At 41.3% G+C, this 20,587-nt stretch overlaps 1 protein-coding gene and 1 long non-coding RNA gene across 12 annotated transcripts in view; one reads left to right on the forward strand and one right to left on the reverse strand.

The window, feature by feature from the left end:
- Positions 1-20,532, forward strand: part of LOC103694135 (uncharacterized) — a 35,700-nt gene extending 15,168 nt beyond the window's left edge. Inside the window, exons 3-5 of the long non-coding RNA XR_005495819.2 lie at positions 6,282-6,341; positions 9,250-9,381; positions 10,485-20,532. This is a non-coding gene — a long non-coding RNA (uncharacterized LOC103694135). The remainder of the gene's footprint in view (positions 1-6,281; positions 6,342-9,249; positions 9,382-10,484) is intronic.
- Positions 3,650-20,587, reverse strand: part of Mindy3 (MINDY lysine 48 deubiquitinase 3) — a 78,596-nt gene continuing 61,658 nt past the window's right edge. For 5 of the 11 annotated variants that reach the window (XM_017600496.2, XM_017600495.2, XM_039095549.1 and 2 more), the window contains 4 exons: positions 13,394-13,466; positions 11,716-11,803; positions 7,335-7,406; positions 3,650-4,599 (listed from right to left, as the gene is read on the reverse strand). In XM_017600496.2, the coding sequence (XP_017455985.1) occupies positions 4,450-4,599; positions 7,335-7,406; positions 11,716-11,803; positions 13,394-13,466 (383 nt within the window). In that variant the 3' untranslated portion in view covers positions 3,650-4,449. Of the gene's footprint in view, positions 4,600-6,110; positions 6,247-7,334; positions 7,407-11,715; positions 11,804-13,393; positions 13,467-20,587 lie in introns of those variants that run through there. The other 6 variants (XR_010058840.1, XR_010058841.1, XM_063276246.1 and 3 more) reach the window with 4 other exon arrangements.

Consider the following 20,587-nt stretch of genomic DNA (forward strand, 5'->3'; position numbering starts at 1 on the left):
ATCAGTAGTTTAAATTTGTAACATCAGTTTAGTGTAACCAAGACAAGAAGGGCATTGGCAGGAAGGAAAACACTACTGCAGGGTGCAAACCCGCCCTGACAGGGCGAGATTCTTCAGTGGGAATTTTAAGTGTAGGGAAAACCCCATTTATCTTATACTGAGGCAAATTTCTATATCTATCTCTATCTCTATCTATCTGTCTGTCTGTCTATCTATCTATCTATCTATCTATCTATCTATCTATCTATCTATCTATCTATCATCTATCTATCAATCATCTATCTATCTATCTATCTATCTATCATCTATCTATGTATCATCTAACTATCTATCTATCTACCTACCTATCTATCTATCTATCATCTATCTATCTATTCAAATAAAACTTTACATTACTTACTGGACTCTGAGCTGATGTGACTGGTGTGTGGCTGGATGCATACATATGGAGCTCCATGCTTGCCCATGAGGAGGAGCAAGCAGGGGACAGACATCCTCTAATGAGCACTAGAAGGCTTCTTTTGGTACTTACCTAGTCTGTACAGCAAGTTCCATCAATTCTTGGGCCTGGATGGGATGCTATTTTCAACCACTTTACATATAAAGGAGGCTTATGGTAAGTCGATTGCTCATGGGGAGCAAGCAGTCAGAGGTGAGACAAGTCCTGTCTTTATTGTACTCAACTGTGGAGTCCTTGTGTTTTGGACAGTGTCTTAGTTCAGGTTACTATTGCTGTGATAAAATACCATGCCCAGAAGCAACTTTGGGAGGGAAGGGTTTATATACTCACAGGTCCATATATCAGTTCATCAACAAAAGCAGTGACGGCAGAAACCGAAGGCAGGCATTGATGCAGAGGACATGGAGGGGTACTGCTTACTGGCTTGCTCCTTGTGGCTTGCTCAGCTTGCTGTTTTATCGAACCCAGGACCAACCACAAGCACAGGAGGCATTACCCAAACAGACTGGGCCCTCCTACATCAATCACTAAGAAAATGACCTACAGGTTTGTCTACAGCATGATCTTATAGAGACATTTTCTTTTTTTTAAAATAATTTTTAATTGGATATTTTTTATATACATTTCAAATGTTATCCCCTTTCCTGGTTTCCCATCCATAACCCCCATCCCATCCCCTCTCCCTCTTCTATGAGGGTGTTTACCCACCAACCCACCTAGCTCTCCTTGCCTCTCTACCATAACATTCCCCTACACTAAGGGGTCCAGCCTTGGCAGGACCAAGGGCTTCTCCTTCCATTGGTGCTCAACAAGGCCATCCTCTGCTACATATGCAGCTGGAGCCATGGGTCTGTCCATGTGTACTCTTTGGGTGGTGGCTTAGTCCCTGGAGCTCTGGTTGGTTGGTATTATTGTTCTTATGGGGTTGCAAACACCTTCGGCTCCTTCAATCCTTTCTTTAACTTCTCCAATGGGGACCCTGTTCTTAGTTCAATGGTTGGCTGCAACCATTGGCCTCTGAATTTGTCAGGCTCTGGCAAAGCCTCTCAGGAGACAGCTATATCAGGTTCCTGTCAGCATGCACTTCTTGGCTTCATCAATATTGTCTAGGTTTGGTGGCTGTATGTATACGGGCTGGATCCCCAGGTTGAGCAGTCTCTGGATAGCATTTCCTTCCGTCTCTGCTCCAAACTTTGTCTCCATATCTCCTCCTATGAATATTTTTATTCCCCTTTTTAAGAAGGACTGAAGCATCACACTTTGGTTGTCCTTCTTGAGCTTCATGTGGATTGTATCTTGGGAGGCTCCCTCCTCTCTGATGCCTCTAGCTTGTGCCAAATTGACATAAAACTAGCCAGTAGTCAGCATGGGTAATGTTAACTGTTCTCAAGGCTTCGACTTCCATAGTTCAACGGAATTTAGTTCAAGGCTGACTAACATCTCTGCATAACTTTTTAACTTGGCTGCCCCTTTCTTTTGATCAGCATGTATTCTTTATTTGCACTAGATAAAGTGTTTACATATATGTATATATTCACATGTGAATATATATAACAAATGTGCTTAATTACTTATTAACCTTCTATAGCCAACATAGGGTTTCTGCTGTCAATTCTGTTATTTTGCATTTTTAAACAGTTAAGCATTTAATTTAAAGAAATTTTTTGCAGAGGATAACTTGTAATTTCCCTTTAATGAGTAATAGAACATAGCATTTATGTTCCCTCTTTTATTGTGTGTTTCTCATTTTTTAAAAAAAATCAGTCAACTTTTATAATTCTATTTTTTTAAGGAAAGCCGATGGATTTGCCCTCTTCTGCAATATCTATCTGATTTCATTGCCTTTTCTGCTTAGCCTCATAGCTCAGTGTTTTATGGCTGGCCACAATCTAATTTTAGGACATCTTGTCACCATCTAAATCAGCCCTATATCAATTAGCAGTCATCCAGTCCCCAATCCTGGTGAATACATTTTCATTATTTCTTTTGGGGACATACCGAGGGGGTTCCTGGGTCATATGCTGTCTCAGCATTTAGACTTTTGAGAAATGACAAAAACTGTTCATTCTCTAAGGTGGCTTTGAGATTTCTATCCCTAGGAGTCTATGGGGGTTTCTGTCTTTGCATCTTTGTCAAGTGTTGCTGTTGTCCGGGTTTCTGATTTAGCTTACTAAGTGAGTTTTGAGTGTATCTTGGTTTTGATATGTATTCCTTCAATACCTACTTTAGGTGAGATTGTTACATGTTTATCGGCCATCTGAACACCATCTTTGACAGAATATCTCTTCAAATCATCTACCCATTTGAAAACACCCAAGTTACAAGTTCTCTATGGATGCTATAAAAATTGAGTTATGATTTACAGACTTCCCTCACTCTATGGACCACCTTTTAACTGGCTTGATGGTGGTTCTGGATACATTTTAAATTTTAATGACTGTTAAACCTTTTCATTTTTACCAAATCCAGGGTCACTAAGGTTTATCCCTATGACTTCTTCTGTGACTTTCTTTAAGAGCTTTAGTTTGGAGAAGTAGACTTGTGGTTACATAAGGTTAACTTTCATGTGGGGTGTGCAATAGGGTTCAGATTCAATCCTTGCCCATTTTATTGCTTTACTTTCTGATAGTCCCTTTCGGTTTCCAATTACAAACGTTCTTCTTGTCTGTATTTATTGAAAACTGCGATTTCCTCCTGAGGGCGCAGACCCAGCTGTCACTGCACCAGCACCTCTACCCTATAGACGCTTCCAGCCAGGGCTCTGAAGCACCTCAGCCGAGCTTCCAGATGGAGCTGCCTCTCTGCACTATGTGGTTTCTTTCTAAAGCTCGGGTTTCATGTATCCCGAGGCCGGCCGATCTCACCCAGAGCTCCTGATCTTTCCTTCCATGTCTGAAGTGCTGAGGTTACAGGTGTGCAATCCCATGCCTGATGTTATGATTTTATAGCTATACTGTTTTATAGGAACACAGGGCCTCATGTGTGACAGGCACCTTACCTACTGAGCTACACCCTCAGCCCTCATTTAAAGTGTTGAGTACCAACGGTAAAAGTCATCTGGAGTATTATGCTGTACCATTTCATGCAGCAGCAGTAAGACCCAGGAGGAACACAGTGTTTGCAGAGTTGAAGGCAGAGGTCATTACAAGCATGTGCTGGTCATGAGCCACTAATGTAAAAGTGTAAGGATGTAGTTAAAGAAAAGTCTTTATTTATGGTATTAACTGGGGCCATAATAAATAATGCAATATGCTAATGTAACAGCAGATGTTTTCATGCATTACCACGCTTATAAACATACAAGAGAGCTGGCTTGTAGGAATGAAGGTGGAGAAGTGTATTGAGCGGTACAGTCACAGCGACAGTGTAAGACCACCCAGCCAACACATTCTTCCCCCATCACTGTAAAACCACATCCCTGTGCACCTGTGAACACAAAGAAGCTCCCACATATTATCCTTTCTTATTTGTTTGTAAACATGCTAGTGTCAAATTTGTTACCAAAGGATCAGGGCCAATAATTTGTGATTTATTAGTATTTGTGATGGAAAAACAGATTTAAGCAATGAAAAAAAAAATTAACAAAAATTAACCTTTGCATTTTGGTATGGAGGCTGCTAAAAATACTACAGTAAAATGAAATGAATGGAATGATACTCCAGGCAGGTTTTTGTGACTGATGTCATTATAAAAATGCTATAATATTGTGTTTATAATCTGGTAACGACCAATTACCTGACTGCAGAAGAGATGAACTTTAATTAAAGCTTAATTTTGTTAGTAAATTTCACAGAAAGGATTAAAATAGGATAACCTTTAACATAAAGCTTTAGAACAAATAATTTAAACATATCTTAAACACTGAAAATGTGTTTTTAATTGTTATTTACAGTTAATCAACAATACCAGCGTTTAGCTTCATGTAGCCAGTCATGAATCCCCCTTTCAACACCGGGTTTGACAATCTTCCTTACTAATACTCGGGCAACTCAGTTGAGTGAAGGAGAGCGGTCTGTGGTCCACAGTAACTCAATGTACGGCCATTTGGTTTGCAGACAGCGTTTAATAGGAGTGTCGTCTGTCTGTAGCATGGGGTCTTCAAAACCCATAACCACTGCAGTCCCTTCCACATACATTACCTGTTGAGAGGAAAAGCCAGAAGGTCAGTTAATGTCCCTGGCAAATTCTCGCGTGGGTACAGACAGCTTCCCAGGCAAGTCTGTTCCTAAGGCCTCGGAAAGTTATGTGGAGCTTTACATCTAACTGTTTTGATAAGAATTATGCCCAACTATAGCATCTGCAAAGTAAATTTGTGAATGAGATGGTGGCACAAATTTTAAGCATTAGTTAGCTGGTAAACTTGAGAATTCCAGATCAAGACAAAAAAAAAATACAAAGAAACCAGGTGAATCATAAGCACACTTTACGATGAAAGATAGTTCTTTAGATGATGAACCACAGGATGTGTCTCCCCCCACTGTCCACACAGCATGCTCTAGCTCCTCTGGCTGGGCTACCAAGGCAATCGGTTGCTCCTGCTACTCAACAGAGCAGAGCTCTGCACTCTGAGGTGCACTTGGGTGAAGAGGACGTACACGCATGTTAATGGGATCCGCTGTCTCTGGACGGAATGGTTTTTGAAATGCAGTTCTTGAGTATATTTTACACCGTATGAAAATCATGGAGAAAAAAAAAATCACAAAAGATGTGAGGACAGATACAGGAGTCATGGAAGGGTGACAGGGTAAACTACCTGTGGCAATAATCATATTTGATATAATTTGTCGGGAAGACACCAGAAAGCATTATTTTGCTTATTTTTTTTTTTAAGAAAATACTTGAAATTATTTGACATAGCAGTAGAACCCTAACTCACTATGAAGGACACAATGTGTATATGAAACACATAACTTCATGTTAACTTTGTATTAACTATGTGATTAAAAGGGGTGGCTATAGGACTGCCTTCTTCCAGAGGAAGTGTAGTTATTCACTCAGTGTTTGATACACATGATTGCAATTACGCTCTAACATAATAGCCATGAGCTATGTGACCAAGGAGCCAAAAGAAACAAGCTTCTCGGCCTTCAGCAAGAGTTCCCTCAAGAACACAGCTGACATAGGTAAAGGTTTTATTACTAGGTCATATAATTTGGTTTATAAATTTTACATTTTTAGGGAAGTCTAAAGGCATTAAGGTAAAATACATTTTTATATTAAAATTATAACTCACATTTTCCAACCACAGAACAAAAGTGCTACTCTCTAAATTGTTGTCTAAAAGGAATGTAAGTCAGGGCAGGACCTGTTTCTCCAGCTGCTCACAGCATCAGAGCAGGGAGCCCTCTGCAGAGCAGTGTGATCTACTCTGTGGTCTCCACAGTGTGTGCTGCCTTGCCTACCGGCTGCAGCCTCGACTAGCATTCTCCTGGTTTTTAAGTCTGGTATCTTGAATGGTACTTGACTGAGCTCTCAGCCCTGCTTCTAGCCCTTGCATAACTTCAGGACCTTACACTGTTGTATAAATGACATGCATGCGTTGCTTTTACGGTTGTTACATAGTATGTCATGTTAATACTCCATATGTCTTGATTTCTGATCTTGTGTTAGTATGTCAGACGCTTGTCACAAGCATGATTTGAAGACTTACTATATAGAGGTAGCGTGGCCAAGCAGACCAAGGACAGGATTGGGAATCAGGAACTCAGTTCCAATCCCTGCTCTGTCAATGACTTGCTGGGTGACTCTGGGTGAGTCACTTAATCTCCCTGTCTCAGAGGCCTCATCTGTAAAATATGGATAATATTTGACTACCTTGCAGGGACTGTGGCAGTGAATTACTATTTCGTGATGACGAAGCTAGGCAAACTTCAACAACCAGGTGAGCACTCATTAATACACGATAAGAAACAGCACCCGGGGGCTTGTACTGATTACACTCTATTATAGATAGCAATAAACTCATGAAAAGATTTTTGGGAATATGAAAGGTTTTGATTTATATATTGTTATGAAAATAAAAGTAAAATTTAGCCTTTTAGTTTGGTTTTACTAAAGTAATGTATCTATCATGATCTAGTTTCTGTAGCCATCCTCCAAACAACATGAGATCAAATTGGCAAGATGAAACTCTTCCAATATTGGCTATTCCGACCATGGCTTTTCCCAGAATAAATGTAAAGACAAGAGACTTGCCACAAGAACACAAAAACTGACATTTCATTCAAAAGAGTGAAGTGCTCAGACAAAATTTTTGCCTTGAATGAGGCTTGTATAGTCAGACACAAGGCATCTGTGTGCCTTGTTTTTGACTTAGCAAGGAGAGGTACAAAGAGAAGTGGCTAAAAGCACAGGCTCTGGCCTCCATTCCACAAGTTTCAGTCCCAGCTCTGCCATTTTCTGGCCCTGGACAAGCTGCTTACCTGGGCTGAGGGCCCTCTGCAAAGCAGCCATATAGACAACACTGACCTCAGAGGGTAAATACTCAATACCGCCATTTTGATAAATAAACAAAAACAAAACAAAACAAGTCAGTGTTATCTACTTCTGCATTTAAATGGATGAATAACAACCTTCTATGGATTATGCAGAACTGCTGACTTGGAAATAAATGCACAGTCCAGAGTAACATTGTATACAGAGTAAACAGCTATTTTGTCACAGTGAAATGAATACTCCATAGACCCACATAGAGCTTGCAGGCAGGTTACATCTTGGTAGAATTGAATACAGCCAGGTCTTAGACACGTGTCACCTCAGGGAGACTCCTGGAACAGCGTCTTGAAGTAGCAAATGCAGGGGACTCAGAGACAGTCACCCCTGCATACAGTTCACCAACCCAGCTGAAGACAAATTACTATGTGAATTCTCATACCTTTTCATTATAATTTGACTGCTTCAATCCATTGTAGTGGTAGACAGTAAAAGATTCTGGACCACTGGAGCCCTATTATAAATAAAGGACTATTAAAACTTTTCAGTTATATCTTTTTATAAAGCAATTTCTAATGAGCAATGGATATAAAGATGAAAATCTATTACTTTATTGTTATTGGAATCAGTTGATAAGGACAACGTGTATAGAGTTAGCTGCCAGAAAAGCTGAGAAAAGAAGCAGCTGCCTGTGGAAGCAGGGAAGCCCTGAGCAGCATAAGCTTCTGCACTTGCTCAAGTCTCTTAAGTAGATGTCTGTATTACATTAAAAAAAAGGACAAGTGCCTAGCAAATATCACCCATAATACATCTCTGCACAACATTTGCTCCTCAATGTAGAACAAAGCGACACCACCTCTATTTAAACCACAAATACACATTCACCAATGCCTTCAATTTGGCCCATAGTATTGAATCAGAAGCTTCCATTAAAAAATATCATTTCACAGAATCAAAACGAATCATGTCTAACAAGACTTCATTCCCACTCAAGTGTCCTGCTCCTGGTTGATTGCCTGTAGACCATTTCCTGCTGTGCGACTCATTTTCCTGGCCACTCCTGACATAAGGAAGGGTGGGTGTGGACCAAGCAGGGCCAGAATCCCTCCATGCTTCTTTCCTACTTGGTGGGAGGTGAGCTGCTGGAAACTCAGGCTTGAGGCTCTGGGGGCAGCTCCCCTCCCCAAGCTCAACTTTTCAGTACCTGTGAGCTATGCCTTCCCTTTGGGGGATGTTCGTTCTCTCTCTCTCTCTCTCTCTCTCTCTCTCTCTCTCTCTCTCTCTCTCTCTCTCTCCTCCTCCTCCTCCTCCTCCTCCTCCTCCCCCTCCTTCTTCTTCTCTTCCCCCTCCTTCTCCTTCTCTTCCCCCTCCTTCTCTTCCTCCTCCTCCTCCTCCTTCTTCTTGTTCTTCTTCTTCTTCTTCTTCTCTCTCTCTCTGTCTTTTTCCTCCTCCTCCTCTTCCCCCTCCTCCTTCTCTTCCCCCTCCTCCTTCTCTTCACCCTCCTTCTCCTTCTCTTCCTCCTCCTCCTTCTCTCTCTCTCTCTGTCTTTTTCCTCCTCCTCCTTCTCTTCCCCCTCCTTCTCTTTCCCCCTCCTCTTCCTCCTCCTCCTCCCTTTCTCTCTCCTCCTCCTTCTCTTCCCCCTCCTCCTCCTCCTTCTTCTTCTTCCCCTCTCTCTCTCTCTCTCTCTCTCTCTCTCTCTCTCTCTCTCTCTCTCTCTCTCTCTCTGCTAAGAGCAAGGAAGGACCTCCAAACAATGCAGACCACAACATTTTACATTTCATTTTCGCTTGTAACACTTCCTAACTAAAATCTAAGCTCTCAATTAGGTGACTGTTTTCTTAATCGTTCACATGATCACTGTGATTACTTAGATGACAGTGATGGGATTCTTGATTTTGACAGTTTATTTTAACTTAACAATTAAACATTTTCCTTCCTTGAATACTATTTCTGTTCTCTAGGGAATAACTCTTAGTTGGGGACCTGTGGACACAGCACAAAGGCAATGCAACTGCAGGAAGCACTTTCCCTCTGGGGTAGTTAGATCTATCATGGGCTCTTGGGTCAGCCAGGTACCAGTTGAGTGACATCAAACCATTTCACAAATTTTCTGATCTTCATTATCAAAAGTGAGGGGATAACTGCACTCTATTTATAAGGCATTTAGGATATGCTTAATGAAGAGAGCTGCTTCTGCTGTTCTCACTGTAAACCAGCTGCCCTGCGTGGCTTCTCTCTCCTAACACTGCAATGCCCTTCCACTGTAGTTAGCTAAGCATGAGTAAAGCTGACTGACTTAAGTGTTTTCCTTGTTTCCATTCTAACCTGTCTTTGTAATTGACTCCACTTACTCGTAGCTACCTGAACACATTTGCTGAGCTGCTCTGTCAAGTAGGAGGCCGGCTGAGGACGGCAGCAGCCATCGTGAGGAACAGTGCTGGAGTGCACTGAGTACAGATCGGCCAGCAGTGGTGTGGCTCATGTGGAAGGTAGGTGTGACACAGGGGTCTGAGTTCCCACAGGGTGGGAACAGGGAGCAATGGGTAAGTCTCCTGAGAGGGAGGCAGCTGTGCTAAGGTGGAGCTCCATCAGAGTCATCTCGAGGTGTTACAACTTGCTGGGCTGTCTCTGCAGCTCTCGATTCACTGTGCATGGAGAGACGTGAGGGTTCTGCATTTCTAACTCTCTCTTACACATGACATTTGAGACCATGCTGCTCCAAAGGAAAAAGACAGCAAGATCACATGTGTTGTCCAAGGAGAGAAAATGGGTTCCACAGGGGCAATGAGAAAATCCAGGCTCTGATGGAGACTCTGCTCAGAATAACAGGGAAGTAAGCAAGTAGTAAGATGGACTCAGGACACAGCACAACCAACCAGAAAGGAAAGTCCATTTCCTGTGGACTAGAGGGATCTAGAACATTCTTCTACCACCTCAAGGAACATTGCCACAAAGACAGTAACCCTTTTTGGAGTCCATGGGTTACTAAATAAAACGAAAAGGGACACACCATTGGGTGATGTGGGAGGAGTTATGGTGAAGCCCTGGGGTGGATATGATCACACACATTGTGTGAATCCTCAAAGAATTAACAAAATATAAAACTACCAATTCCGTGAGCTAATAAGTCATACTAATATAATCATCAACTTGTAATTAGCACACACATATGGCCGACAGAACTCGTAACTGCCTTACACTGCACAAGCAGTTTTCAACCTAACACAAACATGTTTCATATTTAAAACTAACAATCAATATTTCCAATATTGTCCTTCCTGTCAGCAGCTTTCTTGGATTAAATCCATAGCTTCAAATATTGCTTCAGAACCTTTACGATGCTTAACTGACCATCCACTGATACATCTAAAGTACGTCAGAGTCTAAAAAGGAACTTTCAGGGAAGCCCAATGCTAATATACGGATATTATAATCCAGCAGTGCGTGTTCAGTGTCAGAATAAAAAAGTTTGTTTGGTCTTGTTCCTAAATAATTTGCCAAAGTTTGAAAAGTTCAATTTCCTATGTGGTTAGAATACTGGTTGCTTTCTGAATTTTACCACTCACTTGCATTATTCATAATAAACCAACAGGAACTCCAAGTCTCCAAGTCTGAACTAACTGCTAAGTAAGACTGAATGCCACTAACGCCGATTACTCTGTTCAAGTCAGATTTGTACTCAAGATATCAAATTAGCAAGCTCATCAAAATTAAATAACTACATAGTTGGACACAATTGGCATTTCTATTGGAACAATTTGAATTGCTGATATGATATGACCATGATTATTATGCAAAATCGGTGGCAAAACAAATTTCACACAGACCAAAGAAAAAGGCCGTGAAAGTGGTGAAAGTGGTTCGCCACCAACGCAGGCACAACCAAGGGTGTGAGAGCAGAGCCCGGTTAACTGAGGCAACAAAGCCAGTGGAAGACCTGTCATCCTAAGAGGAGTCAGTGCTGGGCCATTACAAACAAAGCCATTCTGCTCTCCCCTTTCTTCTGGAACTCAGGCTCATTCCTAGGAGCCCCTGCCCCTCTCTTCTTTGGCAGTGTCCTAAGATGAACGCAGGTCCCGAGAGTGTGAGCGTGTGAGCGTGTGAGCGTGTGAGCACAGGCGTGGGAGGAAGCAGGGTGATGTCTCTCTCTTATATACATTTCTGGTCTGCCCTTCTTCTTTAATCTAATACTGCTCTCTGCTACCCATCAGAACTCCGAGTACTGTATAACGTATTGATACCCTCAGAGAATTCTATCACTGTAGTGGCATAAAGCCCTAAATTAAAGAAGCGCATGGCTCCATGAACACACGAACCACACATGTATCACTGTACCGACATGCATACTCTGAGGACACACAGTTGTGCCAGGACACAGACCCACTGTACAGCATACGCCCGATGAGAGGGGTATGTAGATAAAACAACAACACTCTCTCTCTCTCTCTCTCTCTCTCTCTCTCTCTCTGTGCATTGTACCACTGTGCCGACACACTCATCACCATACTGGCACGTGCCACGTCAGAGCACGGCAACACTGTCTCGGAATACAAACATACCCTCTGGGCATGGTGTCACTGTGCTGGCACATATGCTGTCAGAGCAGTGCATGGCTATACAGACACCCACCCCAGGCACGATAGCAGTGTACTGACACACATGGGCTTTCTGAGTCCTACATGGGCTCATACATGTCTTCCTGACCTCTGCACAGAAAGGCCTTTATGTAATAGTTTTGTCCTTTACACTTTAAGGAAAAATCCTGTTCACAGATGGTCATCTCAACAGAACAATGAGTCAATATACTCTGCTGAATATGTTACCTGGTCAGGAAAAAATTCTTGAAGAAATGGACCCAACAATATGATTCCTAATCCTTCTGGATCCAATTTGTTCTTCATGAGATTTATACTATAGGGAGAAGAAAAAGAGAAAGGAAAAGAAAAACACTGAACACCATAGGAGACAAAACCCCATAAAACTATTTTGTTCTTTCATGATTAAATTTCTGGAACCACACGTTTGGATGCCAAAATCCTAAGAGCTATTCTTTTTAGAACTTTAATGACAAATACGCAGGAATGACACTTAATTTGCCAAAACTTGGCTATTTTTAAATCAGAGTAATCTGTTACTATTTAAAATTTAAATTATGACGATGACTTTAGAATATTGTTCCTTATTAGGTAAAGTAATTTAAAAACCAAGGCTTATAAACTCAGGGTATAACTCCCAAAGGCAGATTCCCTTTCCTCCCTGGGTACTGAATTCAACAATCAAATGGAGCATTTACTTTAATAACAACTATTTTAGGCTCCAGGAGTTGGAAAGAAGTAGGCCAAGAGGCAATGGCAGATCAGATAATAAAAGCATGCCTTTCAAAATGTTACTTTAAGACCCAGATGAGGTAGATGCTTAACAACCCTGGACAATCTAACTTGAAGGCCACAGACGTAAAAGCCTGAGTCTAGGGAATTGCAGAGAATGTCATGGCCCTTGCTGGTCCTGCTGCGACCTGAAGTAAACAAGCTGTATGTTCAGCTCCTGCCATTCAGGTGTAACGGAGGCTGTTGGAGAATGTCATGGACGAGCAGGTCTAAGAGGTAGGGAAATGTAGGGTGAGGGTCAAAGGGTGAAACTGTCAATGGTTTATTTAGAGGTTTCTCCCCAGTGCTATTTCAAACTCTAAATGCCAAGTTAAACTTAGCCTATTATGTAACAAGCAAAGTGCCATATTTGGGGGCTAAGGGGCATTGTGGCTGATCAACTTCCCCGGGGTACTTCCCCAGTGCACAGGGGGAGTCTGTGGCTCAAGCTCTTTAGGGACAGACACTGGAGAAGGGCTGGAGCCGGAGCCAGACAAAAGGGTTTAACGATTCCCTTCCTAGGAAGGTCTCTGTTTGGACTAAGTGAGTTCTAGGCTTTTTGTTTGTTTTATTAGAAATGGAACTTGAGGGATGTGTTTGGGGATAAAACTTTTAAAATACGTTTTATGAAAAGTTACATCTTTGTGATCTCTAGCCAGGCTCAGTAACATGTGGTCTCAGCTCTAGCCAGGCTCAGTGACATGTGGGCTCAGCTCTAGGAGTTGCTAGAGCAGGACCATCACAGACCCAGGATCATCAGAGTGCTCTATGCAAGGAGGATGCAGAGGGGCTGAGGAAGGCCACTAAATTGTGATCTGAGACAAAGGCAAAGTCACTATTTTCAATATAAAATCTCAAGAACGAAGTCTTTTTAGATATAGAAAATTCAAATTATAGCGAAAAACTTATTTTAAAAAGCAAGACAACCAATGGTGAGTCAAGAAGCATCAGTATGTTTAATAGGTATGTTAACCTCTGTCTTCAGATTGGATTAGGCCGTTTCCCTAAACTTTTATTGTTTTGCTATTTAGATTTGTTTTTTTTTTTTTTGAAAATGGGTAAAAAATGTATGTAATGCTTCAACTTGATAGAATCTTTTTTGAGTGATCAAAATAAGATTTCCAGTTATACTCACTACTCGGGATCTGAAACAAGGTCCAAGGCTTTCATGACATCCTCTAGAAGTGTGTCGGCTATGAATCCATTATCTGGAACACATATTAAAGAGAAGTGGGAATAAGAACATTTCTGATCAGGTTCTGGGAGGAGAGAATCCCTTTACAGAAATCTGAGGAGTTGTCTGTTTTCCCAATAAGGCTCACTGCTCCTAGGTACTCACTCAGATGGATTTTCTTAGAAATACAGCCAGAGATTTATCTTCGAGGGAGGAAAAAAAATGACTTAAGAACTCCAATTAAACCTTAAAGTTAAACTATATTTTTTAATAAAGGAGCTTTACAAACCTGCAAATGGGTAAAATCTCTTTCCACTTAAATGATAGCATTATTCAGTAATTAGCTAAATCTTTAAATTGTCATGAAGAAATCAAAGTGAAAAGAATTCTTTATAACAAATTCTTTTGTTTGGTTGTTTATTTTCAAAACAGAGTTTCTGTGTGTATCCTTGGCTGTTCTAGAACATGTTCTGTAGACCAGGCTGGCCTCAAACTCATGCCTGTCTCTGCCTACAGAGTGATGGGATTAAAGTCATGAGTCACTACCACCCAGCACAAATTCTGTTTATAGTTACAGTTTCATTGTACTACATGTAGTGATCCAGTTCTATTTAGATAACTGATGGTGTAAAACTAAGAAAAAAAAATTGAAACAGGCTTCACATTAGCTAATAGCTACAGATTCAATTTAAAAACATTTCAACTGAACACAACAAAACAGCCAACACACCTCAGAAAAAAGCTAAAGCTGAATGCAGCTGAGGCAATGGGCTGTCTGAAAACTCCAGCCTCAGCATAGGAGCTTGTCGCCTGCTTAGAATCTGCAGGCTCCTTGCTCTCTGTACCTAACCTCTCTGTCCAGCCATTTACTATTCATCTTGTACCAGCATCTAGACAGGGACTCCATCTGATGGTCTGTCTGCTCCATTCACCTCTCCCAAAACCAGATCTGCCTTCACATTCAAGACATAGACCAGTCCCAATCACACTTCGTCCCAATCCCGCCCCCTTGGAGTTCATCTGACTTCATTCTACCTAAGCAAAATGCAACCATCAGTCACATCCTGTTAGAAAACTACTCTACTACTACTCTACTCCTAGCCTACTGTGTCCATATCAGACAGAGATTAGCATTAATTCATTATTATTATGTGGTTTCAACAAGCCACTTTAAGAGACTGATCTGGGGAAAAAAAAAACCAGAGAAACATTAAAATCAAATGATATCATACATCAAATGGTCTTTACAGTACAGAATATTCCACCCAAAGATCAAAGAATACATACCCTACCCAGCAGCCCTTAGACATTTCTCTGGGATACAAATGCTAAATTTAGAAAGTTTGAAATAATTGGCCATAATGCAACAAACTTAAGCTCAAGCCAGTCTCTAATAAGTATGCAAACTCACGGTGAATAAGTAACTGATTATTGAACGATACATGGGTCAAACAAGAAATCAAAGTAGGAATAAAAATGCTCCTGGAACAAAATGAAAGCACAAAACCTCCCAGACACATGGAGAGGAACACGGAGAACAAAAACAAAGCAAAACAACAACAAAAAAAGAGTACAAATAACTTAATGATGCATCTCAAAAATGTGAAAATCAAGGATAAATGAAACTAAAAACCAGTAAGCAACAAGAGAACATAAAAATTGTAGGGATTATAGGAATAGAAACATGGAAAACAACAAATCTAAAGTTGATTCTCTGAGATGATAACAAGACAGACCTTGGCTCAACCCATTGAAAGGAAGGGAGGAAAAAAGGAAGGAAAGAAGACAGATCCAAATTCACAGAAGCAGATGTGAAAAGGGAAATATTACAATAAACATCCAAAAAAATTCAGATCATAAGGGAATATTTTAAAAACATGAACTACATTATATTGGAAAGTCTTAAGAAAAAGAATTTCTAGATTCATCCAAATCACAAAAATTAAACCAAAAGGAGAAAAACAACCTAAAGAGACTCATAACAAATTATGAGATAGAAACAGAAACAAAAATCCTTTTAGACTAAAAACAGTGTAGGACCGGAGGAAGGATGAGAGATTCACAACATAATTCTACCAGACTGTCAAAGATCTACAACCAATCCTTCTTAAATTATTAAACAAATGAAAAAGGACAGAAAGAAAAAAGAATACACACACACACACACACACACACACACAGAGAGAGAGAGAGAGAGACAGACAGACAGACAGACAGAGACAGAGATAGACAGAGACAGAGAGAAAAGGAAACAGCAGGAGTATCCTATACTCCATCTGTGAAGCCACTGTCACTTGAATACCAAAATTAGATAAAACCCACACAAAAAGAAAACTATAAGCCATTATCTCTGGAAAAGACAGACTCAAGGATACTGGCAAACCAAATGCACAATCATAATCAGGTTGGCTTTATACTGAACAGGTAGGAATGGTTCAACACAAGCTAGTAAGTCATGTAAGTGGAATTAACAACAAAAATCACATGACCATCTCAGTAGATGCAGAAAAACTGTTTGACAAAAAATCCAATATGCTTTCATAATAAACGTTTAAAAAGAACAGGACTAGAGGAAACATACCTCAATGTTTGGCCCACTGTGGTGGTTTGAATATGTTTGGCCCAGTGAGTAGCACTATTGATAGCATGGCCTTGTTGGAGTAGGTGTTTTATAGTGGGAATGGGTTTTAAGACCCTCATCCTAACTGTCTGGAATCCAATCTTCTCCTAGCAGCCTTCAGATGAAGATGTAGAACTCTTAGCTCCCCTGGACCATGCCTGCCTTGACACTACCATGTTCCCACCTTGATAATAGTGGACTGAACCTCTGAACCTGTAAGCCAGCCCCAATTAAATGTTGCCCTTTAAAACCCTAACTAAGATAGAAGTTGGTACCAGGGATTGGAATATTGTTGTAATTTTTTTTTCGAAGACTATAGATTTTGGGACTTTGGACTAGGTGGAATGCTCTAAGTGGGGCTTAATGAGCTATCTTAGAAAGAATATGGAAGCCTTTGTTGCTGAGGGCAATTTGAACTGTGGAAGACTAGTTCTAAAAGTTTCAGAGGAAAAGAATTTTAATATGTGGCCAAGAGACTGTTCTTGTGATATTTTGGTGAAGAATGTGGTTGCTTTTTGCCTTTGTCTGAAGAGTCTACCTGAGTCTAAGGTAAAGAGATTTATAGTAATTGTATTGACAAAGGAAGTCTCAAGAAAACCCAACAGAGACTTCGGTCTCTGGTTAAGTCTCATGAAGAATATTTTTAACAAACATAACAAGCTTAAAAAGGAAAAATATAAGATGAATGGTTTAAGTAATAAACAGGTACCAGGAAGTGAAATGGAGCCGAATCCTGTGTTCAAAGAAACAGATTAAGGGAGTGGTGACTTTGTGGCAAGATCCCACCCAGCTAAGCTTATTGTTTGTGTGTTTGCCATTGAACAAGAAATAGTTATATCATGTTAAGTGTTATTATTACTTGTCTATTGTTTTCACTTAGATTTTAAATCTGGAATGAACTACAATCCAGAAATGAAAGATACAGGCTTTTGATTTGGATCTTGAGGCACAGTGACCATGAAAAGCTTAGGCACAGGCAAGGTGGTACACACCTTTAATTCCAGGAGACAGAGGCAAGCAGATCTCTGAATTCAAGGCCAGTCTGAGACACAGCAAATCCTAAATAGAGGAAAGTTTAAATCCAGGTGTGGTTAAGACCATAGCTTTAATCCTAGTACTTCGGAGACAGATATGCAGGCCTCTGAGTTCAAGGTCAATCTACAAAGCAAGTTCTAGGACAGCCTAGCTTACGAAGGGAAAGTTAGAAAACAGAAAGCTAAGGATAATATACAATATAAAAAGGGGGGCCATGTTCCAGCCCCAGCAAGCAGCAGAACTTGGCGGCTTCAGCCATGTGACTCTGGCTGTAGAGTCAAGAATAGAAGAGATTACTGGGAAAATTGATGCTCGTTAGCTGGAGCTAAGAAATCAGTGGTGATTAAGAGACTAGCATTACTCAGGTGAAATCTGGGAAGTGTTTTCTGAGAGCACAAAGAAGCTATGTTTCAGGTCAAGGTTATACCTCCTGCTGCAACTGGACTTGGCAATGTGTAAGAATCATTCAAGTGGTACCAGTTTTGAAAGCATGGAGGGATGGTAGAGAGCAGCTGAGACTTGGCACTGTGAGAGGCCTTGCCTTTGGTGAAGGAAGGTGAGCCTTAGTTGCAGTTGATTGATCAGGACTGAAGGGGCCATGCAAAGAAGTTGAAGTTTGACACCATGAAGAGAGACCATGAGAGGCTATTGGTGAAGCCTAGTTGTAACTGAAGAGCCCAGTGTATTGGAGATTCCAGTACCATGGGATGATCACCAGAACAGCAGCAGCAGAGAGAGTAAGTCAACCAGAGCCTAGAGTGCTACAGAGGGCAGAGCTGGAGAAGTGACGCCAGTCCTTTGGAGGAGCCCAGATGATCATGTGTGGATCCCAGACATTGGAACAAGAGGCTGTGAAGTTGAAGTTCACTTGGAGACCCCAAGATGTTTGAGATACCAGAGCTGTGGGATACCTGCTGAGGAAAGCTGCTAACAGGGAGTGGATCTAGCCCAGGAAATAGAAGTTTGTTGTAGTCAACAAAGATGAAAAAGGAGTGGAGATCTGAAGACGGCTTTGCAGTCAGACATGGAGACGCAGACTCTGGAGTGTGCCCGGCTGGTCTACTGAAGACTGCTTTGCAGTCAGACATGGAGACGCAGACTCTGGAGTGTGCCCGGCTGGTCTACTGAAGGCTGCTTTGCAGTCAGACATGGAGATGCAGACTCTGGAGTGTGCCCGGCTGGTCTACTGTCTTACTTTGGGGACTACAGTTAAGTGATTGGATGAATTTCAGAAGAGACTTTGAACTTTGGACTTTTAACATTGCTGAGACTGCTATAGACTATGGGGACTTTTGAAGTTGGACAATATGTATTTTGCATTATGCTGTGTTTAGGTATGGTCCCAATAGACTCGTGTTCGAAAAAGTCTATGGGGGCCAGGGAGTGGAATGTGGTGGTTTGAATGTTTGTCCCAAGGAGTGGCACTATTAGGTGTGGCTTTGTTGGAGTAGGTGTGTCACTGTGGGTGTGAGCTTTAAGACCCTCATCCTAACTGCCTGGAAGTCAGTCTTCTCCTAGCAGCCTTCAGATGAAGATGTAGAACTCTCAGCTCTGCCTGCACCATGCCTGCCTGGATGCTGCCATGATCTGACTTGATGATCATGGACTGAACCTCTGAACCAGTAAGCCAGCCCCAATTAAATAGTGTCCTTTTAAGTTTCTTGGCTAATGGTGTCTATTCACAGCAGTAAAGCCTTAACCAAGACACTCAGCACAATAAAAGTTATATATGAGAAACCTATGGCTAACTTTATCCTAAGATAACAAAAACTGGCAGCAATCCCACTGAAACCAGAAATGAGACAGGGCTGTCCACTATCCCCATTCCTTTTCAATATTGTACTTGAAGCACAATCTGAAGCAGTAAGGCAAGAGAGAAATTAAAGGAGTTTAAGCAGGAAAAGAAGTTAAACTATCCCTATTTGATGATGACATATTATATATAAGAGCTTCCAAACTGATCTCGGCAAGACAACTGTATGTAAGGCTCAGGGAACATCATGCAAGAGGGGACAGAAAAACTGTACAAGCCAGAGGACCAAAAGTCTGCTGTGAATGTTCACCTCCTAGAAATGTCAGGAAACTATACCCATGAAGTCCCAACAGCATGTCTACCTAAAGAAGCCCTGAATACAGGTAACAATGGGCATGCCAACACAAGTAACGATGGGCATGCCAACACAGGTAACGATGGGCATGCAAACATGGAAGGAAAGTGTGCTGAGAAGGGGAACATGGCCTTCTTTGGGGAAGAGCCCTTCAGTTCAGTACCCACAAATGGTCATTGCTGAGGTCACACACATACAAACAACTAATGGTACAGACTAGTCAGGCTGTATTTATAATTAGGGAATACATACACACACTGATATGTAACAATTGAAAAAAGAGGACAAGAATTTGAGAGAGCAAGAGAATGGCACATGGGAGACCTGGAGGGATGACAGGGAAATGATATTATTCATTTATGTTTTAAAAATTATGAAGAAGTTGAGTGTGGACAATAAAAATATACACAAAATAGCACAGAAAGTGACCCAAACTCTGCAGATGCCAAAATTAAAATGACACAAGCAAAGTCTTGGGAGGGCAGTCAGAAATGACAGAGGTTCTGAAGAGTCACAAGCTATTCCCGTGCACAATGCACAGTACTCATTCCGAGAGGCTGCCTCTATCTATGTTCCATTAGCAGTGAGCGAACAGCATGTCTTTTTCTTTTTCAAGGGTTAGATAATTTTCTACAGAATCTTGTCTAAGATTTCTACTCCTGTAACAAGGCACACACAGAACACAGGGAGCCTCATCTCACAGTCGTAGGCGGGTCAGGATGATACAAAGGCCTCTCCTATTTGTTATCGTTTTAAACACTATCTAAGACAGACTGACCTTGTTTCAAAGGCCCCAGATCACTTGTAATAATTAAAATCACACAGACTTAAACGTGAAGGGTTAGCCCAACCACAACTTGTCCAGTTACAAATAACTGGAGGTCTAAATAATAAAATAACGTGTTTGAAAGCATTTTCAAAGACCTTCAAGCCCATAAGCTTGCTTTGATGGATTGGAAAGATAGAGAAAACAAATTATGTTGTTTAGTTAGGTCACAGCTAACTAGAGCCTAGAGCCTCTAACTGTGAAACAGATTTTATTTGGCCACCAGCAGACAGGAGCAACCGTCTGGAAGTCTCCCTGCTTGCTGGCCGTCATGGATCTCTACCTGACGTTCAGCATCTTAGGGAGCATAGCAAAAATGTCTCTTCCTGTGTCGTTGTCTGCACACTCGTGCCAGGCTAGCTTCATTCTTTAAACTTTATTGCTACTCTAGAAAAATTCCCATTATAGCAATTACCTGAGAGCAAAGCCCAGATTCAAATACTTTTCTCCATGAAATGATCACCAGATAAAATTGTGGACTTGCTTAAAAGTTTCCCTAAGTGGGTTCAGCTCAAGGGGAGGCCTTGGGGCCTGACACCATTACTGACGCTGTGGGGCATTCACAA

Source organism: Rattus norvegicus, chromosome 17 (assembly GCF_036323735.1).
Source record: "Rattus norvegicus strain BN/NHsdMcwi chromosome 17, GRCr8, whole genome shotgun sequence".
Lineage (NCBI taxonomy): Eukaryota > Metazoa > Chordata > Mammalia > Rodentia > Muridae > Rattus > Rattus norvegicus.